At 38.4% G+C, this 26,268-nt stretch overlaps 1 protein-coding gene across 1 annotated transcript in view; it reads left to right on the forward strand.

Moving 5' to 3' along the window:
* The window catches only part of PRKAR2A (protein kinase cAMP-dependent type II regulatory subunit alpha), a 79,985-nt gene that overhangs the window by 4,520 nt on the left and 49,197 nt on the right, over positions 1-26,268 (forward strand). The window contains exon 2 of the mRNA XM_026717981.2: positions 6,997-7,032. Coding sequence (XP_026573766.1) covers positions 6,997-7,032 — 36 coding nt within the window. The remainder of the gene's footprint in view (positions 1-6,996; positions 7,033-26,268) is intronic.

Consider the following 26,268-nt stretch of genomic DNA (forward strand, 5'->3'; position numbering starts at 1 on the left):
TATCCATCTATTCCTATGCTAAATGTGTCAAAAATTTAAACTGCTTTGGAAAATCGGATGATGGATAAATTTCTTGTATCAATAGTAAGATAATATATTTGATATCTGCTTTTTAAAATATATTAGATAAGATAACCAGTTGACAGTTGAGTGAAATTGTGCTACATCTAGATATGTTTAATACCTGCAAACTTCCAAGATTTCCTGAGGAAGTAGAAAATCATCTTTGCTCATTCTTTGTCTAAAATTCAAGTGAAGTTATACACTACAGTACTAAAATGTAGCAGTACATGTAGGCATATAGTAAAGGTTTCAAATGCTGTGTGCATAATACAGTGGCAGGCATACAGGCAGGCAGGAAGAAAATCTTCCCCTTGTTTACAGTGATAGTGGGTTGCCAGTCACATAAACCCAAGACTTCAATTAATGTTGTCAAATTTGGTGTTACTAGTTTATCAGATACCAGTGTTCCTTAGATAATACGCTAAATTACAAGGATATCCAGAGTATCTCTTATATTGGGTTTAAAATATTTCCAATTAAATTCCTCAGTTATGGTACTGTAATTGTTTCCTTGTTTTTTGATATATTAAGATATTCAAGAAACATTAAAATTCTAGAATGCAGTGAAATTTATCCTCATGATGAAATAGGATTTGCTTTCCCCTTCTAATGGGAACATTGAATACAATACTAAAGAAAGCAGTTAGAGAGAGGTAGAAATGCATCCCTACTTTTCCCTATCTATATGCAGTTGCTGGATGTGGTCATGTATTGCCATGACCATTGTACCTGGAAGTTGTTATGGCTTGGAGGGGAGAGACAAATTTACAGAAAATCTTAGCATAACTGGCTGTGACTATAAACATGCCATGACTCAAGATAAATACAGTATTTGTTTCTGGGCAGGGTCACACCCCTTTCTACACAAGTGGCTTACAACTTGGGATGGTGGGGTTCTCCTGGACTTGCAGCTTCTGTTTGAATTGCATATGGAAGCTGTGGCAAGGACTTAGCTTTTTTGCATGAGGAGGTTTTGGAAATCTCAAGAGGTCATGATTGGACTGCTATACTGCAGTTCATCCTCCTTCAAGGTTAAACAGGTTCAACATGCACTAATCCAAGTGCTGGTGGGCTCTTCAAGATATGTCTCTATAATACAGCTTTGGAAGCCACACTGCTGGTCAGTTTCTGGATGCAATTAATGTTGTTGGTTTTTACCTTGGCAGGTCTGCATACCTAAGGATCTAACTGTGAACAATGTCACCTGTCTCAAAGTGAATCTCTGGCCATCTTGTAAGCTCTGGGAGATAGGGATTCTATTTACAGGGACACCATAGCATGAAATAGAAATATTAGCTGTAATAATTCATCTCTTCCTCTTCCTGATGCTTTATCTTATCTTAGAGGTGTCAAACTCATGTTGTCACAGTGTCATCACATGATGTATTGTGACTCCCCCCTTTGCTAAACCAGGCATGGGCATGGCCAGTGCCTGACAGATTCAGGCCGTGGGCCGCAAATTGACAGACCTGGCTTATCTGGTTTGAACTGCAGATTCTGCAGACCTGCAGAATAACAAACAATTCTTTCGTTTGAGAGATGTTTTTTAAATATTCAATTCCTTTGTAACTCAGTGTGATAGTTTGAGGAGATTTTAGTTTAGGGGAATGTGGTTCTATACTCTTGCTTATGGATTATAGTTTAGTTGAACATGGGAAATTAGTACAGTGATCTATTTGATGGACAACAACCTAGTATAGTGTGATAAGCTGGCCTATATAATTACACTTTTTAATTACAGTCTTTGACCAGTATTAAAAAATTATCTGTTTGACTGTCCTATTTGGAAATAATTGGGGAAAGCAAACATCAGCGTATAATATAAGAGACATCGGCCTTCATAGTTAGGGCAAAGTTAAACTTTAGTTAAGGGAAAAGTTTCTAAGGATAAGGAGTCTTATGAAATCTAACCACTGACCATTCAAAAGGAAGAGCACTAAAATGGGGAGTGGAAAAAGCCCATCTATATTTATCTTGAATAAATATAGATGGGCTTTTTCCATAGTCCATTTTGATCTATCCTGATTGTATAAATATCCAGTAATAGAGGATTTGCAGCAGTTAATATTTGGTGATGAAATTCAGGAACGCTGGTGAGATAACTCCAACTCCCATGTCTCTGTTTTGTTCCTTTTCCATTGATTTAACTTCCACAAGTTTTGGCTTTTTTCCAAACCAAATAGAACTATGGTAATATTCATCCCCATGTCTTTGCGTCTTCTATGGGTCTTCTTTGTTTCCTTGATCCTATTAAATTTTCATTTGCTAGCATGTTTTCTTAACTAGACTTTACTTGTAATGTCTTAGACCTAGTCTAAATACATTCATTTTTTTAATATATTTGTTTTGTGATTTGCTTCTAATTTATGTTCACATCTGGGAAATGATCAAATTGTTTCAATCCTTCATGATATTCCACTTTTATTAATCAATCATTCTTATCTCACTCCGTTTCACTACAAAATGCACACTTAAGTACTTCATCACTTTTACATTTAACAGTTTTGTGTTTCTTCTGACATATCCAATTTAATTGACAAATCCAACGTAATATAGTGGATAAAGCCCGCTTTTCTATACAGCTGTTTTTGCTTTTTTAAGCCAGGACATTTTTATTTTCAGGAAAGTTTGGCAGTTTCAGGGTCACATAATGGTTTATTGCCTAAGGTTGTTCCCAACATTCTAGTGAAAATATTTTTTCTTCATGCATCAAAGATCTAGCTTATTTGACTATACTTTATAGGCTGAATTTTCTTTCAACAAATGTTTACTCCTCACAACAGATCTCATACTCTTCATCACTTTTTGGTCAACTTTTGCACATTTTAAAATTTCTTCATCTCCTTTTCCACCTTTGATAAGCATTATATCCAGGTATTTAAATTCATGTGCTTGCCTTCCATTTTTCCTCTCAAAGACAACTACAGTAAACCCTTAGATTAGCAGACCTTGCCTTAGCAGATTCAATGGATAAAATCCATTTGCCATTTTGAACATGCATTATCCATTATGGATTTTATGCATTTTCCAAATGTATAAAATCAGTATGCAACTCAAACACATTTGTAAAATCTATAACGTACAATATGCAAAATCTATTCCATCCATTGTTTTATGAAGGTATAACATCCCCCTTGGGTTTAATGGACCTATTTCCCTACATTAGTTAAACTGGTGTTTCAACTTTGATCCATTGATTTCATACCCATACTTTTCATTATTTTACTTTTAACATTTGCTACAAAATGTTTGGGTTCTCAGCCAGCACAGTATCATTTACATACAGAGGAACACATGCATTCACATCTCCATATATAACAGAAGTTTATCATCACCACAAGCATTCCTTATACGTTTATCTATAAATACATTAAGCAACAAAGGGAACATTACATGCTTTCTTTATTTCCTATGGTTTAAGGACTTAAGCAAATCTTCCCTGCCATATCTCATTAGAATGGCAGAGAAGGCAGTCCTAAAGATATCCAGGTCTATTCCATAAAGAGATTCAGACGTGTTGAATTGTACCCAGGACCCTACTGACAATCATTGCAGCTCCTGAAGTAATGATATTGCATAGGAGAGACAAGTTATACCATTATTCTCAGACTATTGCATTCTGGACCAGCAGAAACTTCCAAATCATCTTTGAAGGCAGCCCCATAAAGAACAAATTGCAATACTAGTCCTCCACTTATAACCATTCTGCCAGCCTCAAGATCTCTTCGGGTACCCTAACTGCTATCTATCTCATTTATTTCTCCCATATCTTCTCTACTGCTAGGCTTAATTCTTTCGGCTGTCATTAGCAACGGGGGGGGGGGGATAATTGTGGGGGGAGGGAAGAGAGCTGGAGGTGTTTTGCATTCCTTTACTGTGGGCAGCAAAAGGAGGGGGTGTATGATTTCTTCTTTTCAACTTTCCATTTCCTTACTAGCCTCTATCCCTTTTTGTGCAGCTGCGAAGTCTTATCAAAATATGTCAAGGTCAACGGACAGAGGCCTCATCACCACCTGAAGATGCCCACATGATCATATTCAGAACTTTTAATTGGAAGAGACTTCTGGATTTCGGGGGGTGGGAACAATTCCATTTCTTTGTATGTGTGATCTGCGCGCCAAATTCTCAGTTTCGGAATTCCATCTGTAGCTTCCTTTTCATTTTCCAGTAAAAGAATAACTTTGCTCTAATCCATGGAGTCTGGGTATTTCTTTCTTGGATTTTGAAAGGAGCACACACTGATACATTCATTTAATGACCATTTGAAGTTACAACTGCACTGAAAAAAAGTGACTTCTGACTGTTTTTCACAAGACCGTTGCAGCATTCTTATGGTCATGATCAAAATTCGGATTCCGAGTCTCTGGGGAAGCTGGCAGGAAAGATTGCAAATGGCGATCATCTGATTATGGAGTGGTGCAACTGTGGTTGTAAGTGTGAATTGGTTGCAAACTGCCCAGCTCATAGACATACAATCATGAGGGTACTGGGACAGTTGGAACTCTGAGGATCAATCATAAAGGCCATTCAGGGCCATTATAACTTTGGATGATCACTAAACAAATAGTTTGTAAGTTAAGGACTACCTGTAATATCTGGCTAATAAATAAAGTGACTAATAAATATCTATCTAATACCAGCAATATCTGGCCTCAGATTTCTTTGATTTTTGTTGAGTTGTCTGGAGTCAGGTGGCACATAAGTTTATAAAATATGATTACACATACAAATTATGTGCCAAGACATGCTTTTGTTCAACTGATCAACTGATCCAAGTACCAGTAATGATGTTGATAAATGAGAGAAATAAGTGTATGGAAAAGCTGGAAGGGGGGACTGCAAGTATTCTTACATATACTGGGTATTCATGATCATATGATGACCAAAACCATTTCTAAATACTGCAGCCATAGAAGAGATGGACTTGGAACCAATTAGACAGGAAACAACTTTAAAGTTAATTCTAAGTGAGGTTCATGATCCAGTGCAAGATGTTGTAATGTTACTGATAGGGAACAGCAACCACAATGCTTTGTCATTATACGTGCAAGTGGAAATTGAGAACAGACTATAATATAGTCAAATTTGAATACTAAAGGGTTAGAAAATTCTAAAAAATGGACTAGGGATAAAGAGGCTTGACACTTGGATCTCTTGAAATACCAGAAAACTATCAGGGAAATAATATAACACAATTAAAAAAAAAGGAACTAAGGATTTGAGAAATTATAGTTTGGAGAATGCCCATGTGTTTCTTTGAAGGAAGTTACCTTACATGGAGATTCTGTTAAGCAAAAAGATGCAGTCAAATAATATTGCTTTCATAATCCATTTTTCCCGATTCACAGGATCTGTTTTTGTTGCTTGTGTTTTATTCCTCTTAATTTCATTTTTAGCTGAATGGATTTTCTATTGAAATAGGTGCTATTTCTGTTGACATATAGTTACTATTTGTTAGCCTGGTTGCTGTTGTGATATCAGCTTTGGATTATTTTTTAAACATATAGTTGATTGTATAAGGCAGTCATAAGTCTGTTTAGATCAGGGTCTCTAAATTTGGTAACTTTAAGACTTGTGGACTCCAGTTCCCAGAATTCCCCAGATAGCAATGTTAAACTTGCTGAGGTTGCACACCCCTGATTTATCTTTAACTGAGACAAAGGAAAATGATTAGGTTTGATGTTACATTAAGGTGCATAACATGGATTAGACTTTAAATTAATAGAAATTGTTTCATACTGATTGATGATGTTTCACAGCTTTAAAGATAATGTCAGAATATTTGATAGTAGCAGTATCCATTAGTATGAGCAACTCAAAAATGTAAATTAGTAAGTCATTGCAGACCTTTAAAAAATTGTATCTCACCCTCCACCCTCACTTAAAGAAGCTAAAAGTGTTTCCTCATTTTATTGGTAATACAAGATACCAGTGATGAAATAGATCAATCCACATATAAAATTCATCTTCATGACCCAGTTACTTATATATAGCTAAATGTATTGCCTGTCCGATTGCTATTCCTTGACCAGATTTAGATTCTCGTAGATGTTTTCAAAAGAGAAATTACTACACTCAAAATGATTTCTAGAAAGCAATTTTACAGCAAGATTGATTATGGCAGATAGCATAAAAGTGAAAAGATTCTTTCAGTAAGAAGTTTAATCTAGAACTACATGTAATCCTTGAGTTACAACCATAATGGAGTCTGCTCATTACAGTAACTATTTGCAACAGTCATTAAGAAAATTACTGCAATTTTTCAGCAAACCAATTGTTCACTGTAGGTGCAGTTTTACTGAAAAAAAAGATTACTAAAGAAGTAAAGGACAGTTTTTGGCATAACTGCAGGCGAGGGACAGACTACTGTCAGAAGTTCGAATCTGGGTCATAAGTATCCCACAGGTAGAACATCTAAGCAACCATTTGTAAGTTGAGGACTACTTATACTTAACTTTTTACTGTGTACTGTAACAGTTAAGTGTGAGCTTCTGTTCCATTAAAATTAAATCCTATGAAATACTGTAAAAGCACAGCAAATTGCTTTGGGCAGTTCTTGCCTACAAAGAAAGACCTTTGTCTAACAAATTACTAAACTTTGTATTTTATTGTATTTTAGATATATTGGCCAATCTGACATTTAAGCAGCAATTTACTTTAGTCAGCCTAGAATTTCATACTTGTTCATAGACTGCATATAATACATGTTATATTTCTCCTCTGTGTTTATGAGAGAGTTGAAGAAAAAAAAAGGTGTTATAAATATGCAGCTAAAATAAAGCTTTGGAAGTTTAATGAAAATCAGTAATAATAAAAAAAAGCCAACAAGTTAATAACAAGTTGATAAATCTGTTATTAGATAATTATGATCCTCTTTAATAATTTTTTCAATGTTATTTCCTAACTTACCGGACTTCTTTGTTTCTGTTGTAGCTCCTGTTATTAACAAGTATAACAGAAGAGTATCAGGTCAGTATTCTTTTATCATATACTCTAATTTAAACAGTTTTTTCAGTGATTGCCTTAGTGTGTGTGTATTTTTCCAGTGTTGCCAAATAGTAAAGAAAGGATTTGCAAAAATTAATTGTGTAGCTGGAAGTGTTGAAAAAAAACCAAGTATTGAATTCAGAAAAAATTAGGGAAAAAAGTTGCAGCCCTAGATTGTTTTAGTATGGGCGTGGTTTGCTTTTAGTAATATAAAGGTTAAAATTAAGTTTATGGGATAAAAAGTGGAAAAGTCATAATAGCAATAGCACTTAGACTTATATACCACTTTATAGTGCTTTACAGCCCTCTCTAAGCAGTTTACAGAGTCAAGCTATTTTCCCCAACAATTTGGGTCCTCATTTTACCCACCTTGGAAGGATGGAAGGCTGAGTCAACCTTGAGTCTGGTGAGATTCGGTCTGCCAAATTGCTGGCTTTTAGCAGAAGTAGCCTGCAGTACTGGCATTCTAACCACTGCGCCACTGAGGCTCTATAATATTGATATTCAGGCCTTTCCTTGAACAAACAAACATGTGAGAGGATAGAACTTTTAAAAATTTTCTTCACAGTAAACATGACAGACTGCCTTATTTTGTTCCAAAATTCTGATTTTATTTATTTTTATTGTATTTACCAAGGGTTATATACTTCTTCAATTAAAACAATGATTGAGTATCTTATATTCATCAGAACAATAAATTACATCAGAGAACTACAAATAGCACAGTAATAAAATCATAATACTGTTATATTGAATGATATTATAGATTTGTAGTAATACAATAAACTTCACAAACATGAAAGTTGAACCGAAAAACATTTGCACTTCATAAGCTTGTACCTTTCTGAAACTCTAATAATGTTATGCAAAAATTTTATTCAAAGCTTTGTGTAAAAGTGAATCTGTTGAATCACCTCATCAAATTTTGTAACTTCTTAGTATGCTATTTCATTAAGAACTAATTGAAATAACCTTAAATTGTTACTTATATGGGTCTAAGTACAATATAAATTTATATTGAAATTTAGTCCAATTTTAATATGGATTTATTCTTAATATGACAGAATTAAAGCAATTTATTGCTCATGCTTTTACTATTTATATATTGAATTTTAATCATTTAAGTTTTAAATAATAAACTTGAAATATGTTAAACTCTCCTTTGAACTGAATTTGATGCCTGGTGATTGCATGAAGCTGTCAACAATATGGAAATAGTTTGACACTGCCTTCTTCTGGGATGGGTTTGGGATTTTTTTACATCCCAGTCTAATCTTTAGCCCTATGACTTGGATCCAAGCCTATTTATGACTTTATTCAATATTATCTAATGAAATTAATGCTATAAAATTATTACTTTTTATCAGATTTTAATGCAAATTCCTCAAATCTTATTATTATGCATTGTAATGTCAGTGTTTTCTAATCCCCAGGAAAGCAATATTTTGAAGAAAAGGATACTTATTTTTGTGCATCACTATAACTGGGGCCCTTAAAACTATCTTAGTTAAGTACCCAAGTATATTGAAACTGGAGGAGAAGAAACGTAGAATAGAGAACATAGGGAATCGCTTTGAAAGATAGAAGGAAGAGCTACCACAAAGCATTGGTCAGATAAACATTTGAGTCTATGGCAGACATGTCCCCCCTGCAATTCACAAGAAGAAGCAATGAGGGAGAGGGAAGCCCATTCATATTTATAAGAGTATAATATTTATGCTTTTATTATAGCAGTAATATTTATACTTTTACTATAGCGGTTACAATAAAAGTAGTCCTGGACTGTATTGCATTGGTCTAGCTCAGGGGTCGCCAACCTTTTGGACCTCAGGGACCACCAAGCTCATAATTTTAAATCCCAGGGACCACTAACTGGTTCTTTGGGCGTGGCCTAATTTGTGAGTGTGGCTTGGTGGTCATGTGACTGGATGGGCATGGCTTGTATGTAAATATTATAAATATTTATATAAATATTGATTTTTTATTAAAAAAAGCAACTTTTACCCAAAATCAGGCAAAGCAGGCACACACATTGAGTTGCTCACAGAATCATTCATCTTTCTGCCATCGGCTAGCTCAGTCTGTTACATAAATTTTGCTTGCAAGCAAATTCATTAAATTTGCTAGCAAGCAAACTCACAAAATTAACTCACAACTCACCAAGTATGTAAATATTGAATTTTTTATTTTTTTAAAAAAGAGCAATTTTTACCCAAAATCAGGCAAAGCGGGCAGGCAGATTTAGTTGCTCACAGAATCATTCAGTGATCTATTTATCTGCTACCAGCTACCTCAGTCTGTCACATAAGATTTGCTTGCTGTGAATCTAATAGAACCTTCAGTCCTAAGGGAGGTTTGGTTGTGCTTCGGTTGAGCCAAAGATCTAAAGACCAGCTAGAAAGCAAGAAATCCAACGATTTCCTGCTTCCTAGCTAATCTTGGCACAGCAGAACAGGTGATGGTCGGTAAAAGGAAAAATAGCAATTTAGCAGGCAAGTTTGCCGGGTAAGGAGTGGGTGGGCGGGGAGGGTTCCCATAGGCCATGTGGGTGGCACAGCCTTGTGTTTCTGCGCAGCCTGGATTATTTACTTTGGGGGGTGCTCTGGGGGTGAGATTTCTCTGCGGGCCACCCAAATTTTCTCATGGCCCACCAGTGGGCCGCAGCCCACCTGCTGGCAACCACTGGTCTAGCTTGTTGGGGTAGCATGTAATTATTGAAAGGGTAGCTTTAGTAGAATTCCATATGTTGCTAGAATTATTCCATTAGCCAGAGGCACACAAACTATTAAGTAATTACGTGAGGGGGGAGTGCAAGCAAATCAGGGTTAGCAGTGGGCTTGCGCAAAGGATAGATGGCAGAAACTGCTAAAGGAAGTGTACTTGAGGAGCCTGCACTAGGCAAGTTCCAAGCACAGCAGTATGTTGCAAGTTAAGAAGAGCAAAAGAAGTCAAACCATCTACCATGTTTCTCCAACAATACACGCCCCGCATAGGAAGGCCCAGCATGTTTTCCAGGCGTGAGGTGAAATTAAGTCCCTTCTCCCAAATTTGGGCCTATTTAAAACATGTGAAATGGGGGGGAAGGAGGGAGAAACTTGCCATTAGGAGCAGCCCGCGGACAGCCATGCCTCACCACCAGCCGTTCCTAACAACTGATTATGGTGGAGCGTGGAGAACTTCCTATCCCCGCCCAGTGCCTTTGCTGCAGAACCGGGTATGGTGCTGGCTGCAGGCTGGGTCAGTGGGTGGGCGGTGGCAGCGTGGATGTTGGCCTCAGCGGTGGTGGGCACTTTGCATCATAGGACCTTCATTGGCCACCGTTGCTGCTGCTTCCGCCGCCGCTTTCCCTTCTGCCCTCACTGTGGCTTATGCCGCGTTCAGAGTGCTGCCATTGGGGAAGACATAGAGGCCGGAGTCCTTGCTGGACATGGCAGTAGTGGAGAAGTATCCCTTGCAGCGGGTGAAGGAATGGTTTGAGTGCATTCCTCCGCCGGCAGCGTTTCAGCTGCTTCTCAGGCAGGGGAGTCACCTCCATAGCTTCCATAGTTCCCGCTGGTGATGTGCATCTCTTGCCAGCGCCGTCTCTAACAACAGCGGCAGCAGTGGTGGGACAGACCCCGCTGCCAAGAGAACCACCTGCCCTCCCACAGGGGCATCGCTTTGTTTGATGGCATCTGCATCAACAACGTTCTGCAAGTCAGTGAGTAATTTGGGCTTCGGTGGGTGGAAGCGGTGGAAGGAAGGTGATGCCATTGTTTCTCTCATCCGCATGCCTCGCTTTACTTCCCGCCCCAGAACTTCGGGTCATGGTCTCATCACTTGCACGGTCAGGCGCTCTCATCTTGCTCCTACAGCCCATTAGCACCCCCTTAAATGCACTCCCCATGTTCATCTCCTTGAAGGATAGAAAAAGGATGGAAATCCAGCTCCTGGATTTCTCCTGGCAAATCCCAAAGACACTCTTCCCACTCTCCCTCCCTCCTTCCCTCCTTCTTTCCCTGCCAAGTTTCCCAGAGGATTCTCCTGCTCATTCATTCTTTCATTCATTCATTCATACTTCTAAAGGGGTGCTAAGGGTCTGTAGGATGATTCCCTTTCTCTTATGTTTGGATTGGAAAGTTTGCCTCTGCTTGAAGGGCAAAATGGATGGATGGTTCCCTTTTTAAAACTACCGAGGTGGGGGGAACCTGTCTGACCAGTCTGTATTCTTAGGGAAGTAAGGAGGGAATGAGAATAAAGAAAACTTAAAGAGTGGGGAAAGGTCCACAGGGGGGTTTCAGGCGGCTGGAGCAAGAGGAGAGCACCCGACCATACAGATGACGAGACCGTGACACGAAGCTCTAGGGCGGGAAGCAAAGCAAGGCGGGGGGCGGGGGGGCGAGAAATGATGGCATCACCCTCCTGCCGCCGCTTCCACTCACCAAAGCCCAAATGACTCACTGACTTGCAGGACGTTGTTGACGCAGCCGCCGTCAAGCAATGCCCCTGCGGGAAGGCAGGAGGTTGTCGTTGGCAGCAGGGTCTGTCCCACTGCTGCAGCCGCTGTTGTTGGAGACGGTGCTGGCAAGAGGCGCCACTGCTGGTGGGAACCGTGGAAGCTATGGAGGCAGCTCCCCCACTGAAACACTGCCGGTGGAGGAATGTAGCAAAGGTGCTTGGCGGTGATAGGGAGCTCTCCACCCTCTGCCATGATCGGCCATTAGGAGCAGCTGGTGGCGAGGCGTGGCTGCCCGTGGGGCACTCTAGGCGAGGTTGCATGGGGGAGGGAAATTAAGTCACTCCAGAAAAGACGGCCTAGCCGCTTGTTCGCGAGTCAAAAGAAAATACAGTGCTTGACTGGAAGAAGCACGATTCAGCCAATTATATAAAAGGGATGACTTGTGCTATTGACTTTTTTCCTATCTATGACTCTGTCTACACAAGTAGTCCTTGACTTACGACCACAATTGAGCCCAAAATTTATGTTGCGAAGTGAGAAATTTGTTAAGCGAGTTCTGCTCCATTTTATGACTTTTCTTGCCACATTTGTTAAGTGAATCACTGCAGTTGTTAAATTAGTAACACATTAAGTGAATCTGGCTTTCCTATTGACTTTGCTTGCCAAAAGGTCACAAAAGTGAATGATTTGATCTCAAGATACTGCAGCCATCATAAATATGAACCAATTGTCAAGCATCTGAATGTAAATCACTTGACCAGGGGGATTCCGTAGTGGCCGTAAGTCTGAAAAATGGTCATAAGTCACTTTTTTTAGTGCCATTGTAACTTTGAATGGTCACTAAATGAACTCTTGTAAGTTGAGGACTGCTTGTTTACAGTTGTTAAATTACCTGAAACCTTACACTGGAAAGACTGTTCTTAGAGCTTTTTAAAAAAAATAATTAAAGTTTTATTGAAAATTAGGTTTTAAATACATTGAATGTGGTGATCTTTTCTGACATATACCTCAGTCTTTACATTGCTATATGGGCAAATTATCATCAAGGCAGTATAGACTTTTATTAAGTGAATTTATATACATATGCATATATACAGCAATATATATTTACATTGTAATCAATTTCTATCTTAAACATTATGTTACGATATAATCTCTTAAATTCTATTTCACATTTTTTAGACTTCCTTTCATATCCCTCCATTTATAACAATTTTCTCATATTGCGTAGAATTCTAAAGTATCTCGCTGCTTCGGTTAGATCATACTATCTAACCCAGTGCACTGATTTTTTTAAAAAATTTTGCTTCATCATTCGGTACTTCTTTTAACTTCCATGTTAAGCTATGTGGGCTATTAGTAATCTTGCAGCTGTACTAACATGAATGATTAGATATATATTGGCTTTTTTGAAATTCTCATTTATTATTCCCAATAAAAACATTTCTGGTATATAATTTATTTTTAGGTCCAACATTTCTTCTAACCATTGCCCTATTTTGTGCCAAAATTCTTGTATCTTCTTACACTCCCACCACATATGATAATAGGTGTCCCGTTCTTTCAAGCATTTCCAGCATATAGGTGATTGAGAACTATACATTTTGGCTAACCGGGTAGGCGGGAGATGCCATCTGTAAAACATCTTAAACAGGTTTTCTTTGTTGGATGTGGCTAATGTAATCTTTTTATTCCGATCCCAAATTTGCTGCCATTGATCCAAATTTATGTTATAGCTGAAATTTCTGGCCCAAGTTAACATTGGTTCTTTCACCTGCTTTCTTGGAGCTTCTTGAACATGATATTTGTCTCTCTGGACACTTTTGTGAAAGTTCGCTTTCGTGCTATTTGCTATGCAGAAAGCCTTGAGTTTGTGGCATGTTGTGAGTTATTGTGAATTAATATTTGAATTCTCTATCAGAGGAATTTGTGGCATTTAACTGGTAATGCAAAACAACATGATTGGAGGAGCTCCAGGCATGCAAGTGTCCTGAAAAGAGTTGGGTGCTTTCTGTGGTGCTGTGTGAAGAGCATGACCTAATCTATCACTGCTACCATGATCTATCTCCACTCTAGTGGCAAGAAAGAGAGGCTAAGCACAAGCAGTTCTTTTTAGGGAGACTCAACGTTGAATCAATCAATATTAAAGGATAAGGAATTTATACAAACTATGGAAAAAGAATTTGTCTTTAAAAAAAAAAGAATAGGAAAGAAGAAACTTAATTGCAAAATGTATAGGATACTGCCAAGGCATATATACGGGGTTTGTCATAACTTATATTGGAAAGAAAAACAAGAAAAAGAAACAAAACAAAAAAATATTAGAAGAAGAACACAAAAGACTAGAATTAGAACTACAGCAAGAACCACAAACAAGAATGTAAAAAATCAAATGGAAGTAATAAAACATAAACTGAATCTACTTGATAAAGAAGACTTGGCACAAAAAATTAAAAGTGTTAAACAGAATTTCTTTGAAAATGCAAATAAACCAGGAAGATGGTTGGCAAATGAGCTGAAAAAAAGAGAAGAAACTGATACATGGATTGCCAGGTGAGAGTTCTCCACTACCAAAACAAATCACACACACACACACACACACACACACACACACACACACATTTTAGGCAGACTCAAGGCAAGTGGTGGCAATTTTGAACCTGGTATACTTCTCTTAATTAATTGATTTGGGAACTTCAAAGTGAGGGTGTAGTTAGGAGCATTTTGGTCCTCATTTCTGTATTATTTATAGCCTAGGATAGATGTTCAGTTACCCTTTTCCTTCTGCTCTGTCTGGACAAGCCAGCTATCTGAGAGAAACCTGTTTAGAAGAAGAACAGGTTTTGACAAAGCCCTGAAGATCTGGATCCCTACTAAATTGCATTCTGGGCTCCACTTTACTTAGGCAAGTCTACACATTCTGTTTTGTGCGTGCAAGTCATCAGCTCATCCTAATCCATTCACAGAGTCTGAAGTATACACTCTTAAAAAGTGCTAGACTGCCCTGTTTCACAGTTTCTGCTGTTATTTACTAATTAACCTAAAAAAATTGGTCAAGGAAATCGCTTTTACATTTTTAAAAGTATGTTTTAAAGGATTGCCTAGCAAATTAGAAAAGCAGCAGCATGTGTTTTCCGCAGTTCTGAACAGAACTGAATTGAACTTATTGAGGAAAGTGCAATGTAGATTCATTTCAACACAGGTCGTGATTAAGAACAAAATATTTTTCTGACAATTATTTTTAGGCTTTCTAAGGTTTGTGCAGAGTACATACTTTTTGCATTTGGCAATGCATCTGCAAAAGATATTCAGAAATATGAGAATAGAAATAGTCTATTAGCACACATTGTTGCACCTGGCAACCTCAAGGCTAAACAGCATAGCACCCCTATCAGCAATGGTTGTACACTTTATAAGATTTTAAAAAATCTTGTTATGAACCTGTTCTTGGATGTCTATTGCCTTCTGCATTGTTTTCAGGCATTGCAAATTCTGTGTTTGGAAAATATATAAAAGACTCAAGAATTAATTGGGTATTGATCAAAGTACTGAGTTAATTTTAATGTCTTTTTATTTTTTAGCTCTTTTTTAATATATATATATAAATATATATATATTTAATATATATATATTTAAACATACATACATACATACATGTGTATGTGTGTTTTCTTAAGTTTTCACGGGTACTTACATGTATGGTATTCAGCTTTGTTCGGGTATTTTCCCACATCATTGTAGTTGTGCTTTTAAAGTTGTAGCAACGTTTAGGCAGAATCTCATCTGCCATCATCAGGCGTCTGTATAGTGTTCATCTGTGAGTCAGACTTTTATAGTGGTTTCAGATTAAAAGCACAACTACAATGATGTGGGAAAATACCCGAACAAAGCTGAATACCATACGTGTAAGTACCTGCGAAAACTTAAGAAAACAAATACATATAGATATAGATATATAGATATATGTATATGTATATGTATGTATGTATATATGTGTATATATACATATACATACACACACACACACACACACACACACACACACACACACAGACAGACATATATATACATACATACACACATATATATATATATACATACACGTGTGTGTGCATAAGAAGAAGCATAAATGGGATTAATTCCTCAGGGTGATATCATCATATTCCACCACATGAACTACTGTCCCTAGATTATTAATGTGGCAAGTTAAAAGTATATAGGATTACTGTTTGTGGGGAAAAGAAAGGGAGAGCAGGAAACTTTTCCATGAATGAATCTCTCTCTCTTGGAGCTCCAGTGTCTCAATTTATGATCTCCAGCTGCCACAAAGCAGCAGTCCAATATGACACTTAATCTCTGAATGTGAACAGATTCTGTCACCCACATACTTCCTCATTCTTTAACTCCTAGTCAGTAGCAGCAGGGATTGAATGTGTGTGCTCACTGTTTTGTTGGCTGATGCCTTCTCAAAGTATGGTTTGGAGAAATGACAAAAATAAATAAGCCAACTGAGAAACATAGAAACACTTTGAATAATATATTCCAGGCTACAGATAAAATTCTGTAGCATGCGATTTAAACTAAATACTTGAAATGCATCCATTCTTTTATCCTGTAATAAAAAAACTTCATATCTGTGGGACAGTTAATGCTGTATGGATAGAAATTAAATTGTTCACCAGAGTTTAATTAATTCTATTTCTATCTTGGTAACAATGGAAAGCATTGTCTTATATTGTAGCAACGGTGGTAGAGTTCTGCGGAGGCAGGTTAAATGTCTTTGATGGCAAGTAGGGAAAGATAAGTTTTTAAAATTTGCATATTCAAAATATATCCATGTAAAGATAATACTCTATGTATTATGGGTAAGCTAGACATGTATATCTAATATAGTGTTTTAAAAATGCAAACAGCGAATGTACTTTATATATGGTTGCATTTAATAGGGTCATTCCCCAATTGCAAGATGATTATTTTGTGCAACTTCACTCTGCTCTGGGTAAACCAGACCTAATTAGCATTTAAATTGAGGAAAGCTAAGCTTGCTTTCTGCAAGAGGAGAAATTGACTTTCTAGATATAAGGCATGAAGCATGTGTATATAGCCCTGTTCTTGGAGTGGATATGCACACATATGTGTGACTGGTTATGTCTTTTGCAAGGATTTCCAAATGGAGTTTGGATACCTGAAAAAAATAGCAGCTTGATCAGACAGATCAGGATCATCACAAGCTTTTCATGCTCCAGGCAGCCTTTCATCCTTTAAAATGCTTGTTGATGGGTGATTTGTTGTGCAGAGAAGACTGATTTATTACTGTTTTTATATGTGATTGTCAACAGCAAGGGTTGGCAAATTTAAACTTGGCAAGTTTAAGACTTGTGGATTTCAACTCCCAGAATTCCTGAGCTAACATGACTAGAGGAGGAATTCTGGGAGTTGATGTCCACAAGTCTTAAAGCTGTCAGGTTTGAAGACTCCTGGTCAACAGAATTGTTTTTGCTTTATAATGAATTTTTGCATCAGTGTGAGCTTGTATCTTGATCTGCTTGACAAGCAAACTTTACATGTCTTGTTCAAAACACTGTCAGATAATTTTTTAGGATAAGGCTAGTGTCATGACAAGTAAGAATAATGCAGTATTATTTCTTCTTTCTGCTATACTTTGAAATTTTCAGGAATTTGTCCTCCGTCTCTCTACTTTCTTCCTGCTATGTAACAAGACTTCAGTTGTCAAGCAAATGATTTTCAATAATTTAAATATTGTTTGACTTATAGTTGATAGATTTTGGTTTTTATGATTACTTCCTAAAGATATTAAGATTAAAAAGGTGTCTTTTTCATCTGAGCTTTTTAAAATGTGAATGTATTTTTCAGTGATAGTTTAAAAAGCCATAATACAAAGCAGCTAAAATATTTTTTCCTGATTGTAACATTGCCTTGCTTTTAAGAAAATATTTCTCTTTCATCCATTTTGTTCGAATACATTTATTGCCTTTGTTATGTCGGGTATATGTAATTTATATAAGCAAGTTACCATTTAATTCTATTTTTTTTTACAGGAAACTTTGTGTGTGTGAGAGAGAACTTGTGGAGGATTTCAGCTTGTGTACAGTGCATGTTTATATACCCCAAGGCGCCCCCTCCCCCCCATATATAAGGATAATAGCTATATTTTAGCACTCTGCCTGTAAAGTCAGGCTTATGTAAATCAGGACTTACATAACGCAGGAAATGCCTATTAAAAAACAGAGAACTGCAAAGTGACATTTTCTAGAAAACAACTTCAGATATTTACATAAGAAAACTTTGTTAGCTTGGGTAAATCTTTGTTTTCAAGGAATGAGTGGGAAAAGTAGTCAGCTAATTGCTGAATGTCAAGGGTCAAACCTGGATTAAGAAACTTTCTTACTTTCTCCTTGTATCAAGATACTCTTTTTTCTGGTAGAATGCTCCATTAAAAAATACGTTCATTAGTCATTTTTAAAGGAAACATAAATAAGCAAAAAAATGGAACAATAAGAAAGAAAAATACAAATGTGTAAGTAAGGGATTTACAAACATCACAGAAGTTGTAATTTTTCAGGATATAATTATTTAATTGTGAATTAGTTAATATATTAAATTGATATAACTGCCCATCTCATTTAAAGCAACTCTGGCTGGTGTATAATAATAAAAAATAAAATAGCCAATATAAATATTCTCTTTCAGGCCTAGGAAGTAGCCAATGGCAAACATTTCCAAAAGTCCTTTCCAGATTGAAATGAACAGAATAACAGAGTTTGAAGGGTCTTCTAGTCCACCCCCATTTAATTTGACAAAAATAGTCAAAAATTGATGCAAAAGCAAAAATATTCACCACTTTCTAAGATATTCTGGTTATTCTGAATAAGAATTAGAAACATGAACAAATGAAATGACTATACATTGACACCTTTGGCATCAGTGACTTGAGATAGACTGGATTTGAACACTTTTAGTTAGTAGATCACATTGTTTGCTACTTGGGACATGCTGTGGCTGGTAAAAGAACACAAACAGATGGTATATAGTAATTTCCATTGCAACAAATCCCAACAGCTCCTAACTCCATTTCTGGGAGGGACAGACAAATTTTATGAGGAGTTTTTACTAGCAGTTAAGGACCAAAGGTAACTCTTGCAAATTGAAAGTTTGTTTTTGCTGCTTGTAAAATTTGTATATTGCTGGTACCAAAATAGTGCAAGCATGATTGCATATTTTTCTTATGTATATCTTACTTTATTTTATTGTGTATGTCCTATTTTAACCTCTACATCGTAGATATCATTTAGTAAATTTTACTTAGTCTGGGTCATTGACTTGTAGTAAAGAATTTAAGCAAATATTTGAACTTGTGACATAAAAATGAATAGGATTGCTTTTAGGAAGAGTATAGCAAGAACAATGTTTGGCTGCAATCCAATCAATTGCCAAATAATTCCAGTTAGACCTTGTAGATAACACTTTAATATGGCAGTTATCCAAGTTTCTGCTTCAGTCACTTGATACAAAAGAAGTTGATGAGTTTTATGATCAAGTTCAATTTGTAATTGACAGAATATGAAGCAAAACCTGGAATATTCAAATTGGGAATATTGAAGAAAATGTAGTTGCATCATATGACTTAGGAAACAAAATGAAGGAGACCAACCTGTTGATTTCTGCCAATCAAATGATTCCTTCATTGCGAACACTGTATTCAGACAATCACCATAGTGGTTGCATTACTAGATAGACGACACAGAAATAGAACTGACTACATTATTTCTTAAAGAAGTGGGGAACCTTAATTACAACATTCAAACACATAGGTACATCATGTGAAACAGATCATGAACTATTCATATGCAAGTTCCAAGGTAATATTTTTTTAAAAAGCCAATCACTTTTCACAACATGTTTTTGAGCATATTCTCACCATTTTCAAGAAAAACATTGGGAATCACTTTGAATGAGGTCCTGAACCTCGTAGATAAGAGAACCAGAGGAACTGTACAATAAACTTAAATAACAATTTAAGGATGAATTTGAAGAGTCTGCCAAAAATGAAAAAAAAAAGATGAATACAGTATGGATTTCAGAACAAAAAAACAGTGGAAATTGTCAATGAGAGAAATCAAACCCAAGAAACATTTTAAAAATCTCGGGAGTTAAATGAAGAATTTCAGAGAGCTGTTCAGAAAGACAAGAGGCAGTATTATAATATCTGTAAAGTCATCGAAGGTGAAAACAGATGTAGAAAAACAAGGAAAGTCTTCTAAAAGATCTCTCTTGACTCCAACTTTGAACTGTCTGCTGAAGGATACCAATGAACAGATACTAAGCAATTCAAAGAAAATCAAACAGGTGGTAGAAGTATACTAAAACATTGTACAGCAGAGTTGTCAACAGCCAAGATATTTAGAATATATTTCCTAGTTTCAAGGACCTGTACTATTAAAATATGAAGTTAGATCAGCACCCAGGGAAAGTACAGAAATTGATGGACTACCCACAGAAATATAGTAAGCGCAGAAGAAGAATCACTAAAGGTCCTAACCAAACTGTGGTAGCAAATCCACAGTGGGCAACACATTGGAAGAGGTCATTCTATATAATAACAGTGCCAAATATAGAAAAATTAACTAGAGTGTGCAAAGGATCACATAATATCTTAAATTCACACATTAGCAAAATAAGGCCTAGAATTATCCAACATTGGAGCCCTGCATGGAAAAAGAGATGCCAGAACTTTAAATGAGGCCACAGAACATGAAGTGTTACTGTTGATGCACACTGGATAATTGAGGAAGCCAATGAATGCCAAGAAGAAGCCAGCATGGTCTTCATTAATGGTAGAAAGAGTATTGATTGTGTCCGTCACCACAAACTGTAGAATGTACTTAAAATGGGAATCCCAGAACATACTAATGTCCTCATGTGAAGCCTACACTAAGGTCAGGAAACCATAGTATGGTCAGAACATGACAAAACAGACTGGCTTAAGTTTGGCAAAGAAGTGAGACAGATAGTGTAGGTATCATATATACATTCAGGAAACTGGCTTGGAAAAAGATAAGTATAGTTTTAAAACTGGAGGAAGAAGCAATAATCTGCGCTATACCGGCAACACTACTCTTGACAGCCAAACATTGCAAAGGGTTTGCAAGCTCTTGTAATAAGCTCCATTATCAGAAGTCAAGGAGCACAGTGAAAAATTGAGACTTAAATAAGATCAGACTAATAACAGGTACAGCAAGCAGCTCTGAAAACAGTTTGGGTTTAGTTTCTCTTTCCTGATGTCATAAAATAAAGAGAATGGAGAATACGGGGAAAAAATCCCTAACTTCCTTCCTAGCTTCTTTAGCAAACCAACACCCAAATCTTGCTTCTCAGCTCCATTGTAGCTCCCAGGCTGTCTTCCCAATGCGATTCTTTCCCTCCGTGCCATTCACTTCCTTTACAAGCCAAGTCACACTCACAAATCATTTGTTCTCTTGAGAGCTGTTCCGAGCATCCAGGCATGGGAAGTGCTTCTGTCTGTCGTTCGATAGGCTGAGTTGATTTCGCTGTTTTTTTCAGGCTTGCACTGAGGTCTAAACTGACTGCCTGTTTATTTTAAGGTTTGCACCTCAGCAGCCAGCATCATTTTGAATCAGCTGTTTTTTTGTGCCGAAATTAAGAAGCTGTCAAAGTGCCTTTCTTACTGAACTAGGCTTCACCCTCAACAGCAGAGCTTTGAGGAAAAGCCTGTACTTGAGAAGCATTTTTAGATCGAGGCTTCTGAAGGCTGAAAAGGAACCTTTCTATAAAATTGCTGAATGCAATGAAGGATTTGCCTAGGCACCATCAGGGCAGTTGACAGCTAGCATCTAGGCCATTGTCAGCCTGTGCTAAGCTGTCTGCTGACAGAAAATAATTTTTCTGGAGAATTACAGGCTGAAGGCTCTAGTCATCAGCTGTGACAGGTCAGCTTCAATTCATTTCAATCCAATTCATACCTTGTTTTTTCTTGTTGAATTTTTTGGAATTTAATTTGAATTTTAAAATCAAATAATTTTAGGGGGACAATTTTTTTTAATTGACATTAATTTTGGGGGGAGATAATCTGAATCATATTAATTGGAGTCTTTCTCATACTCTGGAGCTGACTCCCAGGTATGCCAATACCCACAACCAATTTATCCCTTTATAACCCAAACACCTGTTTTTTCATGTGTACAAGGGAAGAAGAAGGCTCAATCCGCTCCATTGAGTCAGGTTCCAGAACATCTGCCAGAACAATGTCAAAGAACAGATCCAAGCATGTGGAGAGGAGCCTGAGAGAGGCAGAAAAAAATCAACAATCAATCCCTCCAGTGGTGAAAATATCATCTTCTGGGCCCATGTCAGTCCTTCCTTTGGATCTTTCAGTCACCACCAGAGGCAACCTGAGGGCCCTACCCTGATCACCAAGAGGAGCACATGAGGACTGCATTCCTCAGGCCCAGGGACAAGACGACAACTTGATTGACCTCTTGTACCCTGTCACCTTGGCGACGGGGTCAGGCTTACCAACCCAAGAGGCCCAGACCAGCGCCTGAGGCCACCTTCACACCTATTGTAGTGGGGCTTCATGAAGAGGAAGGTCCTCCACCAGAAATTCCCCCTTCCATGCGATTCTGGATGGCAGAGGCGATCAGGCAAGGCATCACCGAGGGCACGCAACAAACTTACCAGATGGCATTGCAGAAGTTGGGACGAGCCCATCATTGAGCTTAGGCTCAACTCACGCAAGTCAGGGTGAACCCACCTGACTTCCAGGTACCACCCCAACCCATGCACCCGACAGAACATTTTAATCAATTTCAACCACAAACTCAGCAAGGAACAGTTGGAAGGCCAGGACCTTTATTTTTGTCTCATCTAATGACACAGATTCCTCCCCGTCAGAGGCAGAGGGACAGTTTGACAAAGATATGTCAAGAGGATGAAGGACTGGCTCTGGAACAGCCTTCTTTCATAGGGCAGCTCCGTCCGCAGCTTTTCAAGTCCTTGTTGTTCAAGGTGGCAAACACCACACGCCTTACCAACCCACCCGTCCCATCAGAGCCCATCCTGAAGGAGGGGGAACCAGATGATTTAATTTTTTCTGAACCCATCACAAAAACAGGTTATTCTGGTCCCAAAAATGTTTGTAGATATGGTCAAGCAACAGTGGGCCTCTACAGGATCCTACCCCAATCCCACGGGATATGACAGAAAATTTTACAATCTAGCTCAGGAACTGTCTGGGCCGCTTCAGGCACCAGTAGTTGATGAATCAGTGGTGGCCCTAGCATCCTCTTCCACCGTGCCCAGTGAGGCGGAGGATGTGTTAAAACCGGAGGACAAGTAGGTGGAGCTTGCACTCCGCAAGGCACACCAGGCCATTAAAGCAACCACTGCTGCATCCTTTTTCACCCATACCTCCCTCAGGTGGCTGCGTCATCTAAAAGAAGCCATTCCAGTTACCAACATCAGAGCCCACCAGGACAAAGCTAAGATAGTAGCGGCTACTGAATTTTCCATGGATGCCACCCTTAATGCGGTCAAAAGTTTGGCCAGTGGAGGGCAATTTTGGATTTGAAACGCTTGAATCAATTTCTAATTTACAGAAGGTTCAAAAAAAGAAAAAAATGAGTTCCCTACAATCCATCCTCCTGAGCATCAGACAGGAAGACGTCTTGACCTTTATAGATTTGACAGAAGCTTACCTTCACATCCCAATAAGGTCCACCCACAGAAGGTTCTTACGGTTATTCTGGGAGTCATTATAAATATAGGGCCTTATCATTCGGTCTAGCCTCGGCCCCTCTAACCTTCACTAAGATTCTGGCAGCATTGGCGGCATACCTTAGGAGCAAGCTGGTCCGCCTACAATGTTATCTTGATGACATTTTAATCCTATCATCGTCTCATAGGCAGGCAGAATGAGATACACAAATCACATTCCAGGAACCTCAGGAACATGGGTTCTCTATCAATTGGGCCAAAAGTCACACAGTGACACAGTGATGGAAGAGATGTTCCTCTCCCCAGAGAGACATTCTAGTATCAGGGAGCTGGCCCATTGTATTAGATCTCTCAAACAGGTATCCCTGGCCCAGTTGTCCCAAGTATTGGGGAAAATGATCTCCTGCATGTCAGTTATTCCTTGAGCTCGCCTACATGCCAGAACCTTACAATGGTTTCTGCTCCCTTACCAAAGATCAGGAAAGAGCAATGCCTTAAGCAAGTTGGCGTCCCACCAAAGGTCCTTCTATCACTTCATTGGTGGACCATGGAAAATATCTCCAAAGGCTGCATGTTTAGAGAACCGCAACAGAAGATGATCATCACAGATGCAAGTCTATTCGGATAGGGTGCACATTGCCAGTCTTTGGTAGCACAGGGTCGTTGGTCCACTACAGAACAAACTTGCAGTATCAATTGGCTAGAGCTGAGGGCAGCCCATCTGGCCCTGTGCAAATTTCAACGAGAGATCCCAGGACAGCATGTCCTCCTGTTAACCGACAACATGGCCATGAAGGCCCACATAAATAGACAGGGAGGCACGCTCTCGAAGTCCCTCATGAGAGAGGCAGAGAGGCTTTGCAGCTAGGCAGAGCAGTATCTACTATCCATTAGAGCGGAACACATCTCAGGACAGTCCAACGTCCAAATAGACTTGTTGAGTAGGGCCACTATCGACCATTCCGAGACTGTTCCAAAAGATGTTGGACCAGTTTGATCAACAGATCCTGGACCTCTTTGCCTCTCACTCAACACTCAACTCCTGAGATTCTTCTCAAGATTCCCAACCCAGGGAGTGGAGGGAGTCAACACCCTGCGCTACCACTGGCCCCAAAGTCTCCTATATGCCTTCCCTCCCCTACCATTGATCCGCAGAGTGATCCGGAAACTCCTGGAGGAGAAAGCAGAACTGTTACTAGTCACATCATACTGGCCCAGACGTCCGTGGTTCAGAGACCTATCAACAACTGAATCCTGGAGAATTCCACCAGACAGAGTCTCCCTCACACAGGGTCCAATACAACACTTGGACCCACAGTGGCTCCACCTAGCCATATGGCACTTGAGCGGAGACTCCTGTAAGGTAAGAAACTCTCCAACAAGGTTATCTTGATGATCCAGGTGGCCAGATGTCCACCTACTAATCGCATATATAACGCTACTTGGACCAGTTTTTGCAGTGGTGCAGCAAGACGCAGATAGATCCCACCTCTCCATTAATAGCACACATCCTGGATTTCCTCCAGGTAGGCCTGCATAAAGACCTTTCCCCAAATACATTACGTAGACAAGTGGTGGCTCTAGCCTCAGTTATCTCCTGCGGGGACCTCCCTCACCACCCGAGGATATGTAGTTTCCTCCATGGAATTTAAGACCTCCACTGGTCCATAGATACCCCACCTGGGATCTAAACAAGGTTTTCACAGCACTCACCAAGCAAACTTTTCAACTTCTGAGCACCACAAGCTTCCACCTTCTCACCTATAAGGTGGTGTTTCTAGTAGTCGTAATATCTACAAGATGAATCTCTGAGCTGGCCACCTGTCAGTGAGACAATACTTTTTTATATTCCACTCTGACGGAGTAGTTCTTTGTCTAGACCTGACTTTTATACCCAAAATTAATTCTGCCTTCCATCGAGCACGGGAGTTGATCCTCCCCAACTTTTGTCCAAGACCGGCCCATGACCTAGAAAGACAATGACATCTACTAGATGTAAGAAGGGCCCTCTGAATTTAAATAAACAGATCAGCTTCATTTAGGAAGACGGAGGCCCTCTTTGTCTCATTCCAACCCTCCATTCTGGGCAGGAAATTCACATCCTCGACAATTGGCGAGCCACAATATTCATTTTGTTACATGTATTTATTGACAAGCATTCCACTAAGTTACGATAACTATTTTATCAAACATTTTAATCATACATTGTTTCATATTTTCTGAAATTATTTCTATTTCTAATATAACAATACTATCTTATGTACCTTTGCAGAATCCCTTTTTCAATTAGATTTTCACCCATTATCTCTAAATAGGCCCTGTTTCTCTATATTTTGTTTCTGTCCTTTATAATTTCTTTTCCTTTCTTTCTTCTCTCTCTCTTCTCCTTCCCCTTTTTATCCCCTTGTCTCTCTACTTCTAATTCTCTCTTCTGCATTTCCCTCTTCTGTTGCTTTCTAATTTTATACTTATTTTTCACTCTATTCTTTTTTTGGGTTGTTTCTCCCAATCTTAAACTTTCCATTCTCCTCCCCTCCTTTCCTTTTTTCCCCCCACCTAAGATTAAAGTTAATTAAAGATGGCTTCTTCTTTGCCCCAATCTTCTTGTTCTGCAGGCATTTCTTGTTGTTTTTCATAGTTCCAAATCTCCATTTCCAAGAACTGAAATACGAAGCCAAAAGAACGTCTCCCTTCTTGTGCATCTTCTTTGTACTTTTTAAGTTCCATTTTCAATTCTTCTAAAAGTGGAGCCATTTTAAAGACTTTTAAACAACCATCTGATTGATTTTAGTCATTCAAATGCAGTAATCAAGAATCCAGAGATCACCAAATAATCCAGATAGTCCCGAGCTGTTTCTTCTTATTTCTTTTTTCACTTTCTCTTCCTGGGGTTTTACTATTTTGTTGCAATGTTTCAGTTAAGATGTATCTTTTGGAAGTCTTGTTGAGATTTTACTGTAAGTTCTTTTTAATTCCAGGCAGTCTCCTCCCTTCCAGATCCTGCCCTTTTATTCTTTTTCTCTCCT

This window comes from Pseudonaja textilis, chromosome 2 (genome assembly GCF_049901715.1).
Source record: "Pseudonaja textilis isolate UNSWEBS1 chromosome 2, rPseTex1.2, whole genome shotgun sequence".
In the NCBI taxonomy this organism is placed as follows: Eukaryota; Metazoa; Chordata; class Lepidosauria; order Squamata; family Elapidae; genus Pseudonaja; species Pseudonaja textilis.